The sequence below is a fragment of the Durio zibethinus genome, chromosome 19 (genome assembly GCF_047325235.1).
Source record: "Durio zibethinus cultivar Kanyao isolate XHJ-2024 chromosome 19, ASM4732523v1, whole genome shotgun sequence".
Lineage (NCBI taxonomy): Eukaryota > Viridiplantae > Streptophyta > Magnoliopsida > Malvales > Malvaceae > Durio > Durio zibethinus.
The window spans coordinates 20,053,816-20,077,291 of NC_143180.1; the positions used below are offsets into that span (position 1 = coordinate 20,053,816).

The following is a 23,476-nucleotide window of genomic DNA, read 5'->3' on the forward strand; positions in this document are numbered from 1 at the left end:
GAGGAGCAATTTACTTTTCAAAGTCGTGGTGCCTCTGTTGAGAGGAGCAATTTATTTTTCCAAAGTCGTAGTGCCTCTGTTTAGAGGAGCAATTTACTTTTCAAAGTCGTGGTGCCTCTGTTTAGAGGAGCAATTTACTTTTCCAAAGTCGTGGTACCTCTGTTGAGAGGAGCAATTTACTTTTCAAAGTTCCGTTGCCTCTGTTTAGAGGAGCAATTTACTTTCAAAAGTCGTTGAGTCTCTGTTTAGAGGAACTTCGACCAAAAAAAAAACAAAAAAAAACAAAAAAACAAAAACAAAAAAAATCAAAAAAATCAAAAAAAAATCAAAAATAAAAATGTTGAGTTGAGTCTTGATTGGGTGTCTACGTCTTTGCGCAATTTCTGTTTCACAGAAAATGTGCAAAGAGGGGCAGCTGTAGACACCCAATTGGGTCCAGGCCCAGATCAATTGGGCCTGGCCCAAATGGGTAAGGCCCATTTCAATCCTGTATATTTTTTTCTTTTGTATTTTATGTATTCTATTATTATTATTATTATGTATATCTTTATTCATTTATTTATTTTTATTCAGATTAGATTTATATGTATATTATTTATATAGTTATATATTTATTATTATTATTATTATTATTATTTTTGTAAGATATTTTTGGATTTATCTTATTTTATTATTATTTTTTTTTAAATTATCTGTTCTGATTTTTTCCTGATTATCAGATATTTTTTTTACTATAATATCTTTTTATTTATCTGTTCTAATTATCTATTATTTTTTATATTTATTTGATTTTTTTTTTTTTTTTGGAAGGTTGAGATTGAAGCTGAAGAATCCTACTGGGAGTGGGGATTCAATCTAAAGAGTCCAATTGGATTCAAAGACTGAATCCCCGTCCAAGGAGGAGTTGGGATTGATCAGAAACTCCTGATCAACCCCTATATAAAGGACCCAATGGAACAGTCAAGAACGGACAGAAAACAGTAAGCTAGAGCTACTGATTTGAGAAGCAAAGGCGTAGGAAAGAGTATAGAAGGCTAGGAAAAGGTTTAGGAGAGTTCCAGAAATTATCAGAAATTTTTTGGGGATTTTTCGAAATTTTTTTCTGGGAATTTCTGGAAAATTCCAGTTTTCGGTTGAATTTTCCGGCCAATCTTGAAGTTTCCGGCCAAAATTCCGGCCAACATTGAAGTTTCCGGCGACCTGCCCAGTTTCCGGCGAAGTATCCCAGAAACCGGCGAAGAATCCCAGAAACCGTCAAATTTCCGGCCAACTTCCGGCGAAAAAACCCAGATTCCGGCGAAAATTTCCAGAATCCGGTGAATCTTCCACCGGAGTTCTTCGGTTTTTTAGAGAGAAGGGAGAGGAAAAAAGAAGAAGAGAGAGAGAGGGGGAGAGCGATCTGTCGAAAAACAGAGGTTAGTGCCTTTTATACCCTCCCAAAACGACGTCGTTTTGGCTTTAAGTTAATAAGAGGATCCGCGCGTTTTGCCGAACCCGACCCGACCCGAGCGTCGACCCGATTCTGACCCGCGCGTGCCCAGCCCCCCTCCGAGCCGAGCCGAGCCGAGCCGGTCTTCCCAAGCCGCTCCTCCGAGCCGTTTTTTCTTCCTTGAGCCGAGCCGAGCCGAGCCGATAGCCGAGCCGCTCCAGGTTTTTTTTTTTTTTTTTTTTTTTTTTTTTTTGAATTTTTTTTATTTGACTTTGATTTTGATCTTGATTTTTTTTTTCTTTTTTCTTTAATCAATCCGACGACGGAGCCTCTACAAGTAAAAACAGTAGTTTTTCTTGCATACTCCTGAGGTGAGGGAATTTTCTCAATTTTCTGCTAAAAGTATTAGAGTCAATTGAGAATAATTTTCGATAATTAATTAATTGGTTGATCTTGATTTTTCTTTAAATAATCCGACGACGGAGCCTCTGCAAGTGAAACAGTAGTTTTTCTTGCATACTCCTGAGGTGAGGGAATTTTCTCAATTTTCTGCTAAAAGTATTAGAGTCAATTGAGAATAATTTTCGATAATTAATTAATTGGTTGATCTTGATTTTTCTTTAAATAATCCGACGACGGAGCCTCTGCAAGTGAAACAGTAGTTTTTCTTGCATACTCTTGAGGTGAGGGAATTTTCTCAATTTTCTGCTAAAAGTATTAGAGTCAATTGAGAATAATTTTCAATAACTAATTACTTGGTAAAATTTTAAAGCTTTTGGATAACACAAATTTAAGCTGGTACCATCTTTTGATGGGCGTTGTGAGGGTGCTATAACCTTCCTCACACGTAACCGAACTCCCGAACTCTGTTCTGGTTAAGCAGACCCGAACCTATTCTTTTAGGGACCCTTAAGCTTAGGTGTTCCCTAAAAGGGCAGATTCCATAGGTGGCCAATCGCACCTGGATAAAAAAAGATTGGTGGCGACTCTCTAAAGTCAATGTCTGGCGATAGATCCCCGGATCTAGACGTTATGACACAGCCAAATGCACCTTTGGTGTTAAATCTAAAAAGCTTTTAGAGTTCATAGTAAGTGAAAAAGGTATAGAAGTAGAGCCTGATAAGATTCGAGCTATTCAAAAGTTGTCAATGCCGCACATGCAGAAAGATGTAGGAGGCTTTTTGGGGTAATTGAATTATATTTCTCATTTCATATCTCAACTTACCTCGAAATACGATTTAAGTTTTAGGTTACTTCATAAAAATAATCTTGGTAAATGGGATGAAGAATGCCAAAATGCCTTTGAAAGATTAAAGAGTATTTGGCAAGTCCACCAGTGTTCATACCATAAGTTGCAGGAAAGCCATTAATTTTTTATCTAACGGTTCAAGAAAAATCAATGGGATGTGTATTGGGGCAAAGAGATGAAACTAGTAAGAAAAAGCATGTCATTTACTATTTTAGTAAAAAGTTTATAGAGTATGAAGCCAAGTATCCCCAAATAGAAAAAATATGTTGTGCCTTAGCTTAGACTACTCGTAGACTCAAGTAGTATATGCTCTATCATACAACTTGGTTGATATCAAAATGGGATCCCCTCAAGTACATTTTTGAGAAACCATCTCTATTAGGCAGGATAGTGAGATGGCAGGTCTCAGAGTATGATATTGTGTATGTGACACAAAAGTCCATAAAAAAAAGTGTAATAGCTGAGTTTCTTACGGATCGAGCTATAAAAGATTACAAGCTTATGAAGTTTGAGTTTCTAGATGAAGATTTGATGGCGATCTTGCAGGATGAAGATGAAGAGCTTGTAATAAAAATGTGGAAAATGTTTTTTGATAGAGCATCCAATATAATAGGGCATGGCATTGGGGTAGTGCTAATATCCCCAAAAGAGAATTATTACCCTTGTACTACAAGGTTAGATTTCAGTTGCACAAATAATGTTGCTGAATATGAAGCATGTGTCATGGGGTTACAAATGGCCATTGAAAAGAAGATTGAAACACTAGAAGTATATGGGGATTTAGCCTTGGTAATTTATCAACTAAAAGGTGAATAGGAGACCAAAGACTCAAAACTAGTGTTACATCAAAAGCACATAATTGACTTGATGAAACACTTTAAATAGATCCAATTTCAGCATGTTCCCCGATAAGAAAACCAAATTGCTGATGCCTTGGCTACTTTGGCAGCAATGTTCAAGTTAAATAATAGTACCAAAATTCAGCCCATCAAAGTACAAATGAAATTTCACCAGCCCATTTTTCAAATGTGAAAAAAAGAAGTAGATCCACAACCGTGGTACTATGACATTGTATAATATATCAAGTGTTAAAACTACCCAAAGTAGACCTCAAAAAATGATAAGAGGATCATTCGAAGATTAGCAGTAGGTTTTGCGCTTAATGGAGAAATCATGTATAAAAAAAGTCGACCAGATTTTGCTAAGATGCATCGATGCTATAGAAGTAAGAAGGATACTTGAAAAAGTACACGAAGGAATTTATGGAACACATGCTAATGAGCATTTGATGGCTAGACAGATTATGAGAGCTGGTTACTACTGGTCTACAATGGAAAAATATTGCATAAGTTATGCTAGAAAGTGCCATAAATGCTAAATTTATGTAGATAAAATTCACTCCCCTCTAGTTCCGCTACACGTCTTGGCACCACCATGGCTTTTCTCCATATGAGAAATGGATGTGATAGGACCCATAACCCCAAAACCTTCAAATGGGTATTGATTTATCTTTGTGATAATCGATTACTTTACAAAATAGGTAGAAGTAGCTTCATATGCTAGTATTACACGAACAGTGGTGTGTAAATTTATAAAAAGAGAGATAATATGTCGGTATGGGCTCTCGAAAAGGATCATCTTAGATAACGCTAGCAATTTAAACAATAAAATGATGAAAGAACTGTGTACACAATTCAAGATCAAGCATCATCATTCAGCACGATATCACCCAAAAATGAATGGTGCGGTGGAAGCTACGAATAAGAACATCAAGAGAATATTGGAGAAAATGACTGACACATATAAGGACTGGCATGAAAAGTTAACTTTTGCTCTACTTGCCTATAGAACATCAATTTGAACTTCTACGAAGACCACCCCATTTTTGCTAGTATATGGAATGAAGGTTGTACTACCAATTGAAGTGGAAATTCCTTTTTTAAGAGTCTTGATGGAACCAAAATTAGATAAAGCCGATTGGGCACAGGATCATTTCGAGCAACTAAATCTTATTAAAGAGAAAAGGCTCTCGGCACTTAGCCATGGGCAAATGTACCAAAAAAGAATCATGCAAGCACATGACAAGAAGATATAACCTCGATGCTTTCGTGAAGGCAAATTGGTTTTGAAAAGGATTTTGCCATATTAGCATGACAATAGAGGAAAATGGACGCCTGATTGGAGAGGTCCATATGTGGTAAAAAAGGCCTTTTCTGGTGGAGCTCTAATTCTTGCAAAAATAGATGGTGATGAATTACCAAATCTTGTAAATTCAGACACTATCAAGAAATATTTTTCTTAAAAAAAGTAAAAAAAAAAAAGGGAAGGGATTTAGACTAAAAACCCAAAAAGGACGGTTTGAACCAAAATGGGGTCATTTAAGCTAAAAACCTGAAAAGATGGCTTGAATGAAGATGGAGATAGGAGAAAGTCTTTCAAAGAATGAATGAGTAGCACCAAATAGACGAATCATCACCAGAATTAAGAAAGATGACTTTTAGGGGGTAAGTTCTCATTAGTCACATATATGGGGCAAAGATTGGTTATATGAAATCACGTGTGACAAGATCGCAACTGTAACGAGTTTTTAGAAAAAACTGAGTTTGGGTAGGCCAAGGTCATTCAAATGTTCATTTTCTAGAGAATTGATATTTGATTCTTGAAATACTTTTGAGTTAATTGTTCTTCATGTCTTGAAAGGCTTATCTTTATCTTTCTCAGCCCAAAATACCCCATTACTGACAGTGTTTCACACCCAATCTTGAACTTGAAATCATTGCATTTGTCATTTAAAATTAAGATAATGATTGATAAAGTTCATAATAAACCAATGCATCGCTCGAAAAGAGAATGCAATATACGAATGACAGAAATAATAATACGGGGTCAGAAAGAATGAAATGAAATTGATTGATCACTGAAAACAAAAAAGAGGAGATAAAAAAAGGATTCAAAGAAGATTTTAGAGTGACTAAAGTCAAACAGGTCCATCAGAAGATGAAAATTTTTGGATAAAGATTAGAAGGATGAGACTACTGAAAGTGGATTTTAAAGTTTGAAAGAATTGAACCAAAAAGTTGAATTAACTTAGATGAAAAAGCATGATATAATACGTTGATTGTATCTTTGTCTTTTCATTAATCATAATCATTGCATATATCACAAACCTATTGATAAGTAGCATAAAAGATTTCTTTAGGAGACATAAAAAAAAATCAGCATTTTTTTTTTCAAAATAAAAATGATGGCCCTGAAGATGATATGTTATCTATAGCACGATTCTTAAAATCGAAGCTATCAATCTATAGAGTACCCAATCCTTTATTTTTTAACTTACAGCTCAGTCTTGTTTATATTTATTCTCCCGATTCATGGTTCAATCCTGTCATTTCTATAGTTTCTTGACTTGCAGTTTAATCCTAGTCACTTTTATTTTTCTAACTTGCGGTTTAGTCCCAGTCTTCATTAGTCTTTGACTTGTGCTTCAACCCTGATCCTTTCTATAGTTTTCTGACTTGCAGTTTAATCCCAGTCACTTTTATTTCTCTGACTTGCGATTTAATCCCGATCTTTTTATGTTTTTCACTCGCGGTTCAATCTCGGTCTCTTTACTTCAACATCGTGGTTTAATCATGATCCTCATTAGTTCTCTGACTTGCAATTTAATCCCTATCTCTTTATTTTCTTAACTTGTGGTTTAATCCTAGTCTCCTTATTTTTTTGACTTGTGATTCAATCTAAGTTCAATTCCAATCGATTCTTTAATTTCGATTTGCAGTGTTATCCTGATTGATTATTTAATTTTGATTTACGGTGTTATCCGGATCGATTCTTTAATTTTGATTTGCAGTTTGTCCCGATCGATTCTTTAATTTCGACTCACGGTGTTGTCTCGATCGATTTTTTATTCCTCGACTTGCAGTGTTGTCCTAGTCAACTTTTTATTTTTCAACTTGTGGTGTCGTCTCGGTCATTTTCTTTATCACTTGACTTGTGGTTAAAAAAAAAGAAGAAAAGCTTTTAAAAAATCCATGATTTGTTTCCGGACAAAATCGTTGTCTTTGTCTTTGCTATATTCCTGATTCTTAGTAATGTGTAAAAATGGGCAGTTGTAGACACTAGTTTTGTCCAGGTCTACTATTTTCAATTCTTGGTTAATATTAATAATAATAATTTTAATAATAATAATAATATTGGTTTAATTAAAATTAAAAATTAAAAAAAATCAATTAATTAATTAAAAAATTTTCATTAAAAAATATATATAAAAAAATTAAAAAAGGGGAGAAAATAAAAACCAAATGGCTGAAAAGCGGCGCCGCTGCCGACCCCATCAAACCAACCACCACGACCCCATCCAGCCATGCTTGTGACCTAACTAGACCAGCCACGCTTATGACCTTCACTAGAACCCTACAGCCGCCTTACAGACACCTGCAGCCACCTCTTACAACCCTTAGACCACCCACTATCCCAAACATATACCTGACCCTATAAAGAACCCAGCCTCTTCCTCTTTCGTGGCTCTGGGGAAGACATCTTCAGATTAAAAAAAAAAGTTTGTTTACGCTTAAAAATCCCTAAGCCTCCACAACCAAAAACCTTGCAATCAGAAAATTCGAATCTCCTAATCCCTCCAAAACAAAAAGCCAAACACTAAGAAAACAATAGAAAACATAAAAAAACAAAACACAGTACTCTTTGAAGAGAGGAGCCCCAGCACTAAGCTACCTATAATAAAAAAGAAAGGTTATCAGTTCAAGTCTTCATAAAAAAAAAAAAGTCAAAAACTTTAAACCTCGATCTACACCAATCGGGGTTGCTTTTCACAAAAAAGGAGTTTGGATCTGTGCTCAGAAGATCAAAGAGAGTTTTTTTTCGAATATTTGACATTTTTCGACCACCGACGGCAGCCATCAGCGACAACTCAAGTGACGGTCAGCGAGACAGCTCGGCGTTGAACTCTGGCTTGTCCAGAGAGAGATTTTTTGCTTTAAAGATTTTTTTTTTAGAAAAGGGATGAAATGAACAAAAAAAAAAGTGACTTTTATATAAAACCCAACGAATAAAACGACGTCGTATTGGAATAGGAGGATCTGCACGTCTACTCCAACCCGACCCAAGATTTGCGCAAACCGACCCTCTAACCCACTTCAGCCAGCTTACAGCCAGTCTAGACGAACTACTAGTGAATCGATTTCAATCGGTTTGAACCCCTGCAAACAGAACTGACCAGACCAATCGTTGATCGAACCGTTGATCGGTCCGGCTAAGGTAAAAAAAAAATTTTTTTCAAATTTTTTTTATTATTTTTTTTATATATTATTTATTTATATCATTTTTAACATTATTATTATTGTTATTTATGCATGCTTTAAAATTTTTTAGAGTTTGTTAAAATAAATACTTTTTGTTTTATAATAATAATTAACAATAATAATAATAACAATAATTAAAATTCAAATGATTTTTTTATATAACTTTTAATTCCTTTTAATTTTTTTTAATAATCCAAGAATTAAATAATAATAATAATAATAATAATATCAAAATTTCTCTGTGCCTAGATGTTGGAGGGAATACAATTGTGTTTTAAATAATGATAATTCTGCCTAGATGTTGAGAAATTATTATTGAAAATAATAAATAATATTAAAATTAATTAAATTAATATTAAATCTTTGTAATAAAAAAATTAATTTTCAAAAATCATAAAAATCGAACTTGCTCTGAAAATTAGCCTAGATGTTGGGGATTTTTAGAGATGTTCATGTTTTTTTTAAAATTAAAATTAAAAAAATTAATAAAAAAAATCTCAACCATAAAATCAAAACCTCAAACCTTTAAACCCTAAAAACGAAACCCCAAACCGTTAAACCTTACATTAAACCCTAAACCTCCAAACCCTAAAAACGAAACCCTAAACACTCTAAACCTTAAATTAAACCCTAAACCATCTGAAACTCGAAAACCTAACCCTAGAATCCAAAATGCGAAACCCTAAAATCTAAAAACCTTAAAATTCAAATCCAAAAATCCCAAATTTGGTACACAACTCCGAACCATCACAAAAAAAAAAAAAAATCATTCAAACTCCATAACCCTTAAAACCCTAAATTTATTCTAAAACTTTAAGGATACATGTGAAAATCTCACATTAAATGACTTGTTTCTGAATGCCGCCAAGATGATGGGGTATTTAGGAAACTTTTATTTCATTAAGTTTTTCATATGAATCCTTAATTAATAATGGGGTTAATAAATAAAAAGTAGTAATAAAATGGAATCTTAAATATAAACAGTTGCACCTAAGCTCTGCCTAGATGTTGTAGAGTCAGGGTGGTCTCATTATACATAAGAGCCAAATTTTAAAATTGCATTTCATCTTACATGACATTTATTAGCATATATACGTTAGCGTGTTATCATCGGTAATTGTTTGCATTCTTCTTTCTTTAATTTTTATTTACTATTTGATGATAAAATATTTTATAATGAAAGAAGGACAATAATTTCATTTGTGGTATTATAAAATAAAATAAAAATAACATTCCGAAGGAAATAATTCTTGGTACTCTGCCTAGACGATGGAGAGTTACCAATAATTATCTTCTATAAAGTGTGTTTTTTATTTCAAGGTTTGTTGTGTTAGATCTTAAGTAAAAAGAGTTATTTTAAATTCTGCCTAGATGTTGGAGAATTTGAAGATAATTCTTTAACTTAAAGATTTTCTCAATATTCCTAAATAAAGGGCTTTAGACAAAAAATCTTATTTTCAAATGAAAGGGATTATTATTAAATTCAAATTGAAACCATTTTATCCAACACTAAAAATAGCGCATAATTAAATGGTACCAATTTATGTGCGTTGTGGGGGTGCTAATCCTTCTCCACTCGTAATCGCCTCCCGAGCCTAACGTGGTTTTTCATGGACTGAAATTTATCTTTTTGATAAACCTTAAACCCACTTTTATAGTTTTATTAAAAAGATAAGCTTTTGGGTGACCGATCACACCCTAAAACAAATTAGTGGTGACTTCCCTTTTATTTTTCGATTTTAAAGTTCCTTTACATCGACAGTTCCAAAATCGTTAAGACAATTAGTAAATCAAATATTTAACTACATATATATTAGATTGCTTAAACATTTGAATACAAAGGAGAGAAAGGAAATTGAGAAAGCAGTTATACCCGTACCAAGAATTATTATCCAAATTGTTAGCACCTCATTAGCCACAAATTCCAACCAACAGTTCTCCCAATTTGATAATCATGAAAAATTTAGGAAATGAAAACTATTTACTAGTAAGGGCTTAAGCAACCTATTGCATGGTTGGCCGAAGTTTAGGATTGTCATTCAAGCATGCAAATGCTACCTTTGTAGTAAAGGCTACATCCTCTGCAATTTGGTTTTCTGGTGGTGGGAGACGCTGGTCTATCGCATCTTTAAGTAAAATCTGTAGGTTATTAGGTACCAATGCCAATGTCGATGCCAACGTCGATGATGATAAACATAATAAAAGATCACCATGACGTCTTCCCATAAGAACTTCCATTGTTAGAATTCCAAAACTATATACATCGCAATTCTCGTCTACCTTTATTCTCTAAGCGAACTTTGCTTAAAGAAATATATCTAATCAATGTACTCTATTAAGCAACAAATATATCTAATCAATACACTATTATGTAAGAATATTGAGAAGATTATAAAATACATGTTGAAAAGAAATTATGAATGTTTAGAAAATTACTTGAAAATAGAAATTCAAAGGTTCAAATAAAATTTTACATTTAATTCATCAATTTGATATATTGAATATTGAAAAATTAAGTGCTAAACTTTAAAAATTAATTACACATTTGATACTTGAATTATAGTCAAATTCTTAATTTGATACTTAAAATTTGAAAAGTTACAATCATGATACTACTTGAACTTTGTTTTAACACATCAATTTGCACACAAAACTAACACTTTTAACTCAATGATTACATGTTTAAAGCATCTTAAAAAAAGAGATCAATAAATACCTAGAGCTATGTACTCGAAAATACCAACAATTGAAGTCCAATTGAAAGTGTTGGGCTTTAAGAGCCTCGCCATGCCAAAATCTGAGACATGAGCCTCATAGTCCAAATCCAGAAGAATATTGTTGCCGAAAATGTCTCGATGAATTATAGGTGGTGAATGGTCAAAAAACATGTGAGACAAGGCATGGACCACTCCTTTTACAACATTTAACCTCTTCTCCGAATCCAACTCCATTGCCTCGTCCTTATTCCTTAACACCATTTTCAAACTACCCCTTTCTACTAACTCATAAACCAAAAATGAGTTCTTTGGATGTGAACAAAAGCCATACAGCTTCACAATGTTACGATGCCTTCTTTCTGATAAACCATGAATCTTGCTTTCAAAGGCTTTCAAGTTGTTGGAAATCATGTTATTTTCAGATTGGTGAAGTTTCTTCACTGCAACCACCTCACGAAATGGGTAGCACAGCTTTATAAACAGGTCCATAGCCTCCTGAATGCAATTGTTGGAGCTGAAATCTTCAGTGGCTTCAATAATGTTCTCATAGATTATTCTTCCATCATATCCCTACAATGTGAAAAAATCTCCAAGTTGTGCCTCCATTGACTTGGATTTTCTAGTTCAGTTCTTTTGGCAAAGAATAAAAAAACTTCCAGCCATGATAAAGAGTAAAAGAAGAAGACCAGAGAGTGAAAGCACAATGAAAATGATGACCTTGGTGCTTTTTCTATTACCAACATTGTTGCTAGCAGCAGCGACGACACAATGCATTAGTCCAGTGGCATTACCACATAGGCCCTTATTATTTCTTAAGGCATCAAATGAAGCCTCATGAAATGCCTTAATGTTGGGAAGAGGACCTCTAATTAATTGTAAGAGATATTCACAACAGTCAAGCTTTGCGAATTATTAAAAGAATCTGGGATGGAACCATTGAGCATATTGTGAGAAAGGTCCAATATTTCCAAGGAAAGTAATTTTGCAAGCTGTTGTGGTATCTCCCCAATAAGTAAATTCTGACTTAAATCTAGATTTTCAAGACCATATATGTAGCTTATTGAAATTGGAATGCTTTCGCCAAGTTTATTCTTGTTCAAATTCAGGTTCAATAACTTAGAGCACTTTCCAAGTCGATTAGGAATTGATCCACTTAAATTGTTTGATGCCAAGTTAAGATGTCGTAGGTTTGAAAGAACTCCAATCTCTGATGGAATTTTGCCTGAAAGTTGGTTACCACTTAGCAAAAGGTTGAACATCAATGTCAATGCTCCCAATTCCATGGGAATCTCACCCATGAGATGATTTGAAGAGACATCCAGTTCTTGTAATTGAGTTGCATGTTTCAGCTCACGTGGTATCTTTCTAGAAATGTTATTATTGGAGATTCATAGGCTTGTTAGACTATGGCATTGCCCCAAGTTTGAAGAAAGTTCACCGTAAAATTTTTTGTTGCTTAATGCAATATAAATCAAATTAGGATATATACCGAAAGCTTCTGATATATTTCCTGTCAACTGCTTGCGTTCAAGCCTAACTCTGTAAAAGCTTTTGCAGTTTCTTAAACTTGATGGGATCAGGTCCGTCAAATTGTTGTTGATAGCCCAAGATATATGAGTTGTCCACCGAGGCATACATTCTAGGGTAATGGACCACCGAGATGGTTGTCGGATATTTGGAATGATTCCAAGTAAGATTGCCGAATGAAGGAATTGGCCCTGATAAATGATTATATAGAAGACTTAACCCCACAAGCTTCGTCAGATTTCCAATTGAAGCAGGGATTGAACCAGAAAACATATTTTGATCAACGTAAATTTAATTTAAATTATCTTTGATGTTTATGTAATCTGTTTTAATTTTAAATGAAAAATCTTTTTTCATCATAGATCTTTTAGTAAAAAAAAAATCGATGTTGATTTAGCATATCGATCGAAAATTTAAGAGGAGAAAGTGAAAACATTAAAAATATGTAAATATGTTTTTTTTAATAGTGTTTGATAAGAAAATTTGTAAAATGGATAAAAATATATATTTTTATTTATAATTTGATAAATATATTTTTTAATTTGTAAGCTAAATCGAGCATGAAGTGAAAAAATTAGAATTGAATTGATTTCATATAAAATTCTTATATGAAGTTTAGATTCTTATAATATTTTATTTAATATCTTGGAATCAAATTATTTGATAATTAAAACGAAATTATAACTTTAAAATCCATATCAGCTTATAATATTTTATTTACCCAAGTCTTTTGCATAAGCAGTATAAGATGCCCAAGTCAAATCAAAATGGGTAACTTATGCCATTTTTAATTTAGTTTGTTCTCTTCATTGTACGTTTTCAACAATTCATGTTTGACATGTCTATTTGAGATGGAAATTAAACCATACCCTGAATGCTCCATGGCCAAGTAGAAGTGTTTTGAGCCAAACCTATTTGCAATGAGGTATAAAAGCTTGGTCTATTTGGCAAGCAGCGATGACGCCCCAATGACCCTGCAATGTGGCTGCCTTTCTAATGGACTTAATATTGAGCACTTAGGGAAAGTTGCCTTGTGGTCGTTTATCAGTGTCGGAAGAAAGTTTTTTCAAGAGATTTTTTTTTTATCCTCCCCAGAATTTGGCAAGGCCATGGCGGCAAAGTTCAAACTTTCTAAGCTGAAATGGTATTCAGCTGTGGGATGGTCCAAAAGGTTGTGGTCTGGAGGAGATGTTAACCTTAAACTGTTGTTTTCTTATTTGTATCTTGTTTCTCCTATGTATTTATTCGGTTATGAAGTTTCTGACTTTCAACTTTCTTTTACTTCTTTCCTTGGGAAATAATACATGTTTGACACTAATATATTCATTTTTTTCTTAAATTCGGAGTACATATTCATATACGATGAATCTGTTGGACACAAGAAGGAAAATAGTGAGGCATAGCAATATGACTATTAGTATTGTAGGATATAATTCAGTCGAATCAAGCTGATGCATTGTGAGTTTGATCCAGTTAGATTCAAAAATTTGAGGTTTAAAATTTGATTTGATCTCGATCGAGTTTTTTTTTTTATGTTTAAGTACAGCTCGTAATTTAATTATGCTACTTGAGTTCGGCTCAATAGACTAGATTAAGTACAATTGTAAATACATTAAACACTATTTTTATCATTTATTTGTATATATATTAAATATATTGAAAAATAAATGTCTTATTAGGCTCTTGAATCTCTTGACAAGAATATTAAACTACTCAAATTAGACTTGATTCATTATTCGAATAATTCGAATTTGAGCTTGATTTGATAATAAACAAATTGAATTGAATAGTTCACGAGTAGCTTGATTTGTTTACTCTTATAACATTGTTCTTAAATCATAACTTAAAAAATTTATACACATGTTTGAGAGAAAGAAAAAGAAAAGGAATGACATACCAAATTAAAATCAATTTTTGGATTTAGTTTTAACTTAGAATATTTTTTTAATTTGCTTTGTCTTGTTTAAATTACGACACAATATAAAAGATATTATTTTCAATAGGATTTTGGTTATTAACTTTTGTCACGTGATTAGTGAGTGAAACTTTTGTTCTAGTAATTTTGGCTGATTTAAACTAGTATTCATTTTTAGTTTAAAAGATAATATTTTCAATAGGATTTTGTTTGACCGGCTTGTAATGCATATCATCATAGAAAAGTTTTTAAAAGGGATTTTCTTTCTTTTATCATTTTTGAAATGGTTGGTTATTACAACTTATTGAGTATTCTTTACTGTTCTTGAAGGAAATGCTACAATTTTCTTTACTGTTTGGATTGTTGAAATTTGGTTTTAACATTCTTGATACTGGGATAGGACTAAATCGATTTTTGAATTTGAATTCTTCAAGATTGATATACTGTTTCTTCTTACTCTAAGGACATTGGTTTCATTGCGATTACCATTTTTATTTTTTTACATTTCTCTGTTGATTGCAGTTGCAAAATGTTTCTCAAGGTGCAGTTGCCTGTTGTCTGGAGAGCATTGGGGAGGGCAGAGTTAGACAGAATACAGGGGATGTGCTTTTCCCTGTTGTCTTCAGCGGAATCGCTTTCAAGATGTTCAGAGGAGAGATTTGGGAAGGAGTTGTAGCTGAATTAGTTTGAAAGACTAGTGTAGATTGAAGCAATGCAAGGACAAGAAAGAAGAAAAGTTGGGACACAGAAAAGATGGTTTACCATTATTAGAATGGTCTAAAAAGCTTTGTTACGTAAAATTACCTTTGGTTTGCACACACAGCTTTATATGCAAGCTGTGAATATAAAGTAGTGAAGGTAAATATATTTATTTATTTATGTCGTAACGGTTTTGGGACCGCTAGACGTAAAATATTTTAAAATCAAGAAAAATAAAAAGGGAATCGCCACCAATCTTTGTTAGGGTGTGATTGGTCACCCAAAAGTTTATCTTTTTAATAAAACTTTAAAAGCGGGTTTAAAGTTTATCCCAAAGATAAATTTCGGTTTATGAAAAATCAGGTTGGTCCGGAAGTCGATTACGTGTGGAGAAGGATTAGCACCCCCACAATGCCCATAAATTGGTACCATTTAATTATGCGCTATTTTCAGTGTTGGATAAAATGGTTTCGATTTTTAATACTAATTCCCTTCGTTTAAAAAAATATTTTTGCAAAAATTTTTTATTTAGAAATATTGAGAAAATCTTTAAGTTAAAGAATCATCTTAATTCTCCAACATCTAAGCAGAATTTAAAATGATTCTTTCCGCTTAAGATTTAACACAACAATCTTTAAAATGAAATAACACTCTTTTATAGAAGATAATTGTTGTGACTTTCCAACATCTAGGCAGAGTACTAAGAATTATTTCCTTCGAAATGTTATTTTTATTTTGTTTTATAATATCACAAATTTTTTTTGAAAAATGTATTATTTCTTTTTATTATAAAATATTTTATCACCAAGTAATAAATAAAAATTAAAGACAGAATAATACAAATAATTACCAATGATAACACGTTAACGTATGTATGCCAATGAATGTCATGAAAAATGAAATGCAATTTAAAAGTTGGGTTCTTAAGTATAATGAGACCACCCCGACTCTTCAACATCTAGGTAAAGGTTAGGTGCGATTGTTTATATTTAAGATCCCAATTTACTATTATACTTTTTATTTATTAATCTTATTATTAATGCGAATTAAAAATTCATGTGAAAAAATTTAACGAAGTAAAGTTTCCTAAACACCCCATCATCTAGGTGGCGTTCGAGAATAAATTACTTCAAATGAGATTTTCACACGTGTCCTTAGGATTTTCATAATGTTTTGAGTAAGGGCTTGAGTAGAGGTTTTAAAGGTTAGGGTTTCAAGATTTTGAAGATTCGAATTTTAGGGTTTGGGCTGAGTTTTGAGGGTTTTAGGGTTTGGTTTTAAGGTTTAAAGGGTCTTAAGGCTTGAATTTTAGGATATGAAAAGTTTAGGGTTTTGGTTTTAGAGTCTGGAGATTTTAGAGTTTTGGTTTTAAAAATTGAGGTTTAGGGTTTTGATTTAAGGGTTTAGTTTTTAGGAGTTTTGAATTTTGGGGTTTGGATTTAAAGGTTGGGATTTAGGGTTTCAGATTTTAGGGAGTTTGGATTTAAGGGATTTTGGATTTTAGGGGTTTTAGAATCCTAAGGTTTTGAAATTTAAGAATTAGTGTTTAAGGTTTCGTTTTTAAGAAAATGTGAACATCTTTAAAAATCTCTAACATCTAGGCAAATTTTCGGAGCAAGTTCGATTTTAGTGATTTTTGAAAATTAATCAAAATTTTCTTATATATTTCTTTTTTATTAAAATTTATTAATAATAATTCCCCAACATATAGATGGAATTATTTTTAAGAATATGTTTTATTCCCTTCAACATCTAAGTAGGGAAAATAATCAAAATTATTATTATTATTCTTTTTTAAGCATTTTTAATATATATTTTTTAATTATTATTTTACTTGTTTTCATTTTTTTATTATTAAAACATTAAATATTTATCCTAACAAATTCAAAAAATTATCATGCATAAATATAAAGAAAATACTCAAAATAACAAAAATAATAAAAAAAATTCAAAAATTCAAAAAAAAAAAATTTTTTTTACCTGAACCAGACTGGTTAATGGTGGTTCAGTTGGACAGAAAAGGATTCGGTTTGACATGTGGTTCGGTTGAATCAACTGAAGAGCAATTCAGTTTAAACCGGTTTAATTGGACTGGTCAGCAGCTATTGGAAAAACAGGTCAACGGGTTGGGTTGCACGGATCCCGAGTCAGATCCGGATCAACGAACGGATCCTCCTTGGTCGAAACGATGTCGTTTTAGGCCGTAGCCTTCTATATAAAATCAAAAAAAAAAAATTTAGCTCATTTCAAACCAATTTAAAGAAAAAAGGTCCAGAGCTCCAAAAATTCTCTTTAGCTTCGGCCAAGATTCGTCGCCAGACCACCGTGCCAGCCGCCATCTAAGTTGCCATCGACGGTCACTACCGGTGGTTTTCGATTGTCGAAAAACGTCAAAATTCTTCTGAAAGCTCTATTCAACGTCTTCTTTTCAGCTCTGGCTTTCTTTTCACTAGAAACAGCCCCAATCGTTATAGATCAGGGCTCAAAATCTTTTGAGTTTTCTATTTTTCTATTTTTTTTTTTTTGAAAACCCGCACTGACTACTCTTTTTTGTTGTCGTAAGAAAGCTCTAGGCGCTAGTGGTTCCTCTTTATGGGGAGGACTTGTATGTCCTTTTTTTGTTTCTATTTTTTTGTTTGAGTATGGGTTTGGTGAGGGTTGAGGGGGTTTTTTTGTGTGTTTGGGTGTCCAAAAGGAGATTTTGAGGGGAAGAAGTTGGGGGGTTTTTAAGGAGTTTCAAAAGGGGAACATGTGGTGGTTGTAGGGTGGCTGTAGGGGTAGGCTGTAGGTGGGCTGTGGGCTGGGTAAGTTATAGAGGGGGCTGGTCAGGGGTTGGGCAACAGCGGCGTCGTACCAACCCTCTGCTTTCTATTTTTTGTTTTCTATTTTTTCCTTTTTTTAATTATTTTTTAAAAAATATATTATTATTATTATTATTATTAGAAATCCTGGACAAAACCGGTGTCTACAATTTAGAATCAAAATCAAATTGGTTTCACATTTCTACATTTGTTATAGAGAAGAATTAATGGAAGTAATTGCTATGCTTTAGTTAATTATCTATAGAATCCATTTTATTTCTCATGTTTTGGTACTTCTGCTACTAAGATCATACTTTGTTTCTCAATCAACTTCTTTCTATATTTAGTTAATTCCATTTGGATAGCAATCAATAAATAAAATTTTAATAAGTTTTTTAAAGAACATTAATATTTTCATCTTACAATAATAATAATTATAATAATATATAACCTTCAATCTATCTAGATATAGTCTTAATTTCAAATAATCTGAGTATCATCCAAATGATCTGTACCCATAACCATCCAAAATTTCTTTTACTCTAATAATTCAATATGAAGTAAAATGACACACAAAATTGCCACCACCATATCTATAAATCTTTTCGAAAAATTATTTGTACAACTAAATTCAATATTTCAAAAAATGTCCATTCTGATGAATGACTAATTAATGACTAATTAATGTAAAGAAAATTGGTAACACTTCGAGAAATTTGATTAAAATGTATTCATCCATCAATTGCCATAAGATTTTATACAATTATATCAAAGCAAGATTGTTTATTGTATTATCTCCTCATTTTAAACACTATAAAAAAGTTTGCAAAATTTTTGAAAATCCCCCTAACAATGCAATCATCATGGAAAACATGCCTGCAAGACATCGAGGCAACTTCATCTCCAACCAAGAAACTCCTCCAAACAAATGGTACATGGTTTCTGGGAACTCAAATCCTCAAGTCTTCTCCTTTTCTTCATGCGCAAAAGACTATCTTATCGTATCACCAAATTTTATTTTCTTCAAATTTTGAATAGAAGACTAACTAGCAGGCTTGAAATTCAACGTCATCAATGGCTCATCAATCACATGAATTTTTCATATAAGCCTCCATCCTTCTATTATATCTAATTAAGTCCTTAAAAAATTTATTTTTGTCTAATTCAATCTGAGTATAATTTTGTTCCATTAAGCTCTTTTCCTTAGATGAAAATTGCAAAAAATAATATTATTTCTTGCCAAATCAACATATATGCCATATTTCTTTTTATGATCCCAACATCTACATAGCATATATTGAAAATAAAAATTTTTTTTACATGCTAACGTGGCCTATTGTATGAGCCATATGTTATATATTATTGAAATGACAGTTCAACTTAAATTTTTATGTTTTGCAGTGCAAAAATTGATTTAACAAAGACAATTATTACCGTTGATATGGTAAAAATAATGAATTTTAGTAGTTTTCATGTAAAATAAGACTTAATTAAATAAGAATAATGTTTTATGCCTTCAATTGGATAAAAAAAAAAAACATAAAAGTTTATCTAAGAAATTTGAGAAAAATACAACATTTTTAGCATTTTAGTTAAAAAAAGTACAAGTTAGTGGTATATTCTTCAAAATCATCACTCAAATCCGTTTCAAGTGTACTCAATACAATTACAATTAAATTTTGAATGATTTAAAAGGTAGTGAATGATGAAATGTTAGAAAGATGAAATTGTGAGAAATAACATGTATGAGTATTTATAAGAATAATTGGCAAGTAAATAATAAAATCAAAAGGTTATTGTGTGAAGTTAAGTTTATTGTAATTTGGTATGCTCACAATTTTATTCTTTGTTTGTTCAAACAAATAAAAATGTGATATTAGAATTGTTATAGCATTCCAAAGCGAAAGTACTATAGCTAATCGATACTGCAGTAGAATATTACAATTGATACTAAAAGTCAAAATTCTAAATCTGGCCATTAGTTGCATTTAAAAAATAGGAAATCTTGAACATAACAAATTGAGTGCTTAAACACAGCTGTTCTATATCACAGGCTTAAACACTGTTGTTCTATATTACAGCCGATTCATTACAAAAGCTTTATTACTAGAGTACTTAAACATTTCAATACAGAGAAGAGAAAAAGAAATAGATTGAAAGCAAATACACGTGCTTAGAATTATTATTTAAATTGTTAGCACCTTAATATTAGCCACTGCAAACTTTATAATCCCACAATTCTCCCAATTTTATAATTGAGAAAGGATTGGGCAATGGAAGCGATTGATGTGTAAGCGCTTGAGCAACTTGTCGCATGGTTGGCCTAAGTTGGGGATTGCCATTCAAGCATGCAAATGCTAGCTTTGTAGTAGAGACAACATCCTTTGCAACTTGCCTTATCGGTGGTGAAAGGCGTTGGTCTATCACATCTTTAAGTAAAATTTGATGGTTGTCATTTGCTACCAATGTCGATGCCGATGCCGATGACGACAATGGTAGACATGAAGTCAAATCATCAGGATACCTCCCCATAAATATTTCCATTGTTAGCACCCCAAAACTGTAAACATCACATCTCTCGTCTACTTTCATTGTATAAGCTAACTCTGCTTAGAAAAATATATCTAATAAATGTGCTCTATTAAGCAAGAAATAAATCTTATCAATACACTATTATGTAAGAATAAAGAATATTGAGAAGATTATAAAATAATATTGAAAAGAAATTGTAAATGTTTAAAAGATTACTTGAAAATTAAAATTCATAGGTTTTAACAAAATTTTACATTTAGTTCATTAGTTTGATATATTGAATATTGAAAAATTAAGTGTTAAACTTCAAAAATTAATTACACATTCGATACTTGAATTATAGTAAAATTCTTAATTTGATACTTAAAATTTGAAAATTTACAATCATAATACTACTTGAACTTTGTTTCAACACATCAATTTACGCACAAAACTAACAGTTTTAATTGAATGATGACATGTTTAAAGTATCAATAAATACTTGGAGCTATGTACCCCAAAGTGCCAGCAAGTGAGGTCCAATTGGAAGAGTCGGGCTTTAAAAGCCTAGCTGTGCCGAAATCTGAGACATGAGCCTCATAGTCCAAATCCAGAAGAACATTGTTGCTGGAAATGTCTCGATGAATTATCGGTGGTGAATGGTCATGATGCATATAAGACAAGGCATTGGCCACTCCTTTTACAACATTTAGCCTCTTTTCCCAATCCAACTCCATTGCCTCGTCCTTGTTGCTTAACACCATTCTCAAACTTCCCCGTTCTACAAACTCATAAACCAAAAATGAGTTCTTTGGATGTGAACAAAAGCCATACAGCTTCACAATGTTACGATGCCTTATTTTTGATAAAGCATGAATCTCGCTTTCAAAGGCTTTCAAGTTGTTGGAAATCATGCTATCTTCAGATTGGTGAAGTTTCTTCACAGCAACCACCTCACCAATGGGTAGCGCAGCTTTATAAACAGCTCCATAGCCTCCTGAACCAATGCATTTGTTGGAGATGAAATCTTCAGTGGCTTCAATAATATTCTCATAGAGTATTCTTCCATTATATCCCCACAATGTGAAAAAATCTCCAAGTTGTGCCTCGATTGACTCGGATTTTCTGGTTTGGTTCTTTTGGCAAAGAGTAAGGAAACTGCCAGCCATGATAAAGAGCAAAAGAAGAAGACCAAATAGTGGAAGCACAATGAAAATGATGACTTTGGTGCTCTTTCTATGACCGTTGCTAGTAGCAGCGACAGCACAAGGCATTAGTCCAGTGGCATTACCACATAGTCCCTTATTGTTTCTTAAGGCATCAAATGAAGCCTCATGAAATGCCTTAATGTTAGGAATAGGGCCTTCTAATTGATTGTAAGATATATTCACAACAGTCAAGCTTTGCAAATTATTAAAAGAATTTGGGATGGAACCATTGAGCATATTGTGAGAAAGGTCCAATGTTTCCAAGGAATGTAATTTTGCAAGCTGTTGTGGTATCTCCCCAATAAGTAAATTCTGACTTAAATCTAGATTTTGAAGGCCATTTATGTAGCTTACTGAAAGTGGAATGCTTTCTCCAAGTTTATTCTTGCTCAAATTCAGGTCCAATAACTTTGAGCACTCTCCAAGTTGATTAGGAATCGGTCCACTCAAATTGTTTGATGCCAAGTTAAGATGTTCTAGATTTGAAAGAACTCCAATCTCTGGTGGAATTTTGCCTGAAAGTTGGTTACCACTTAGCAAAAGTTTGTACATCAATGTCAATGCTCCCAATTCCTTGGGAATCTCACCAATGAGATGATTTGAAGAGACATCGAGTTCGTGTAATTGAGTTGCATGCTTCAGCTCAGGTGGTATCTTTCCAGAAATGTTATTATTGGAGATTCGTAGGCTTGTTAGATTATGGCATTGCCCCCAGTTTGGCGAAAGTTCACCATAAAATTTGTTGTTGCTTAATGCAATATAATTCAAATTAGGATATATACCAAAAGCTTCTGATATATTTCCTGTCAACTGGTTTCCCTGAAGCCTAACTCTGTGTAAGCTTTTGCAGTTTCTTAAACTTGATGGGATCGGACCGCTCAAATTGTTGTTCACAGCCCCAAGCCATTCGAGTTGTCCACCGTGGCATACATTCTCGGGTAATGGACCACTGAAATGGTTGTCCGATATTTGGAATGATTCCAAATGAGTAAGATTGCTGAACGAAGGAATTGGCCCTGATAAATGATTATTTTGAAGACTTAGCTCCACAAGCTTCGTCATGTTTCCAATTGAAGCAGGGATTGAACCAGAAAACATATTTTGATCAAGGTAGAGAGTAGATAAGGTTGTCAATTTTCCTATGGAAGCAGGGATTGAACCAGAGAACATATTTAGAGGAAGGACGAGAGTAGATAAGCTGGTCAAGTTTCCTATGGAAGCAGGGATTGAACCAGAAAACATATTTTGATGAAGGTAGAGAGTAGATAAGCTGGTCAAGTTTCCTATGGAAGCAGGGATGACACCAGTGAGATTATTACTTAACAACTGCAACGTTTTAAGAGATTGAAGCAATCCTATTTCATTGGGGATAGAACCAGAGAGCTGATTTTCGTACAGATAGAGCCATACCATGTTACTTAAGTTTCCTATAGATGTTGGGATAGGACCAGTTAGTTGGTTGGTTGAAAGATCAAGCATATTAAGTGACTTCATCATTCCAACTTCTTTAGGCATGGAACCATTGAGCCTATTGTCAACGAGAATAAGTCGGGACAAATTGTGCAAGCTTCCAATGGAAATAGGTATTGGACCGGTGAGATTGTTTGCATTAAGGGCAAGTACAGAAAGTGAACTGAACCTTCCGATTTTAGAAGGAATACTTCCAAAGAAATTATTTTGTGACAAGTCAAGCTCAGTGAGCTTGGAAAGGTTGCAAACCTCTTCAGGTATAGAACCACTTAGATGGTTAACATAGAAATAGATCTTGGAAACTGAACTCAACCTCCCTATTTCTTGTGGAATGGAACCATTGATCTCATTATTTGATAAGGAAATCAACTCAAGACATTTCAATAAGGAAATTTCGGATGGAATATTCCCAGAAAAAGTATTGTATGACAAGTCAAGGTGGGTGAGCTTAAAAGGTTCCCAATGTGTGAGGGGATGGACCCATACAGTGAGTTGTTACGAAGGTTAAGCCACACCAGATTAGGGAGGAAAAAAAAGTTAAGACTATGAAGTGTACCTTTCAAGTTCAACATATGATCTGGAAGGCTTAGATTGGTGATGGTTCCGGCCATGTCGCAAGTGATTCCGACCCA

The 23,476-nt window shown here is 33.1% G+C and overlaps 1 protein-coding gene across 1 annotated transcript; it reads right to left on the bottom strand.

The window, feature by feature from the left end:
- Positions 1-19,687: 19,687 nt before the first annotated feature.
- Positions 19,688-21,626, bottom strand: LOC111309628 (MDIS1-interacting receptor like kinase 2-like). Its single transcript, XM_089748189.1, has 2 exons — positions 20,669-21,626; positions 19,688-20,261 (listed from the first exon to the last, which is right to left on the bottom strand). Exons 1-2 carry the CDS (start codon positions 21,609-21,611, stop codon positions 19,864-19,866), a joined length of 1,341 nt encoding a protein of 446 aa, XP_089604315.1. The 5' UTR covers positions 21,612-21,626; the 3' UTR covers positions 19,688-19,863.
- Positions 21,627-23,476: the final 1,850 nt, after the last annotated feature.

Excerpts from the sequence above, each read along its gene's own strand:
- LOC111309628 (XM_089748189.1), bottom strand. The coding sequence starts at position 21,611 with ATGCTCAATGGTTCCATCCCAAATTCTTTTAATAATTTGCAAAGCTTG. Across the intron at positions 20,262-20,668 it reads TTTGGGGTACATAGCTCCAA|AGTTAGCTTATACAATGAAA; the intron begins GTATTTATTGAT and ends TTTTCTAAGCAG.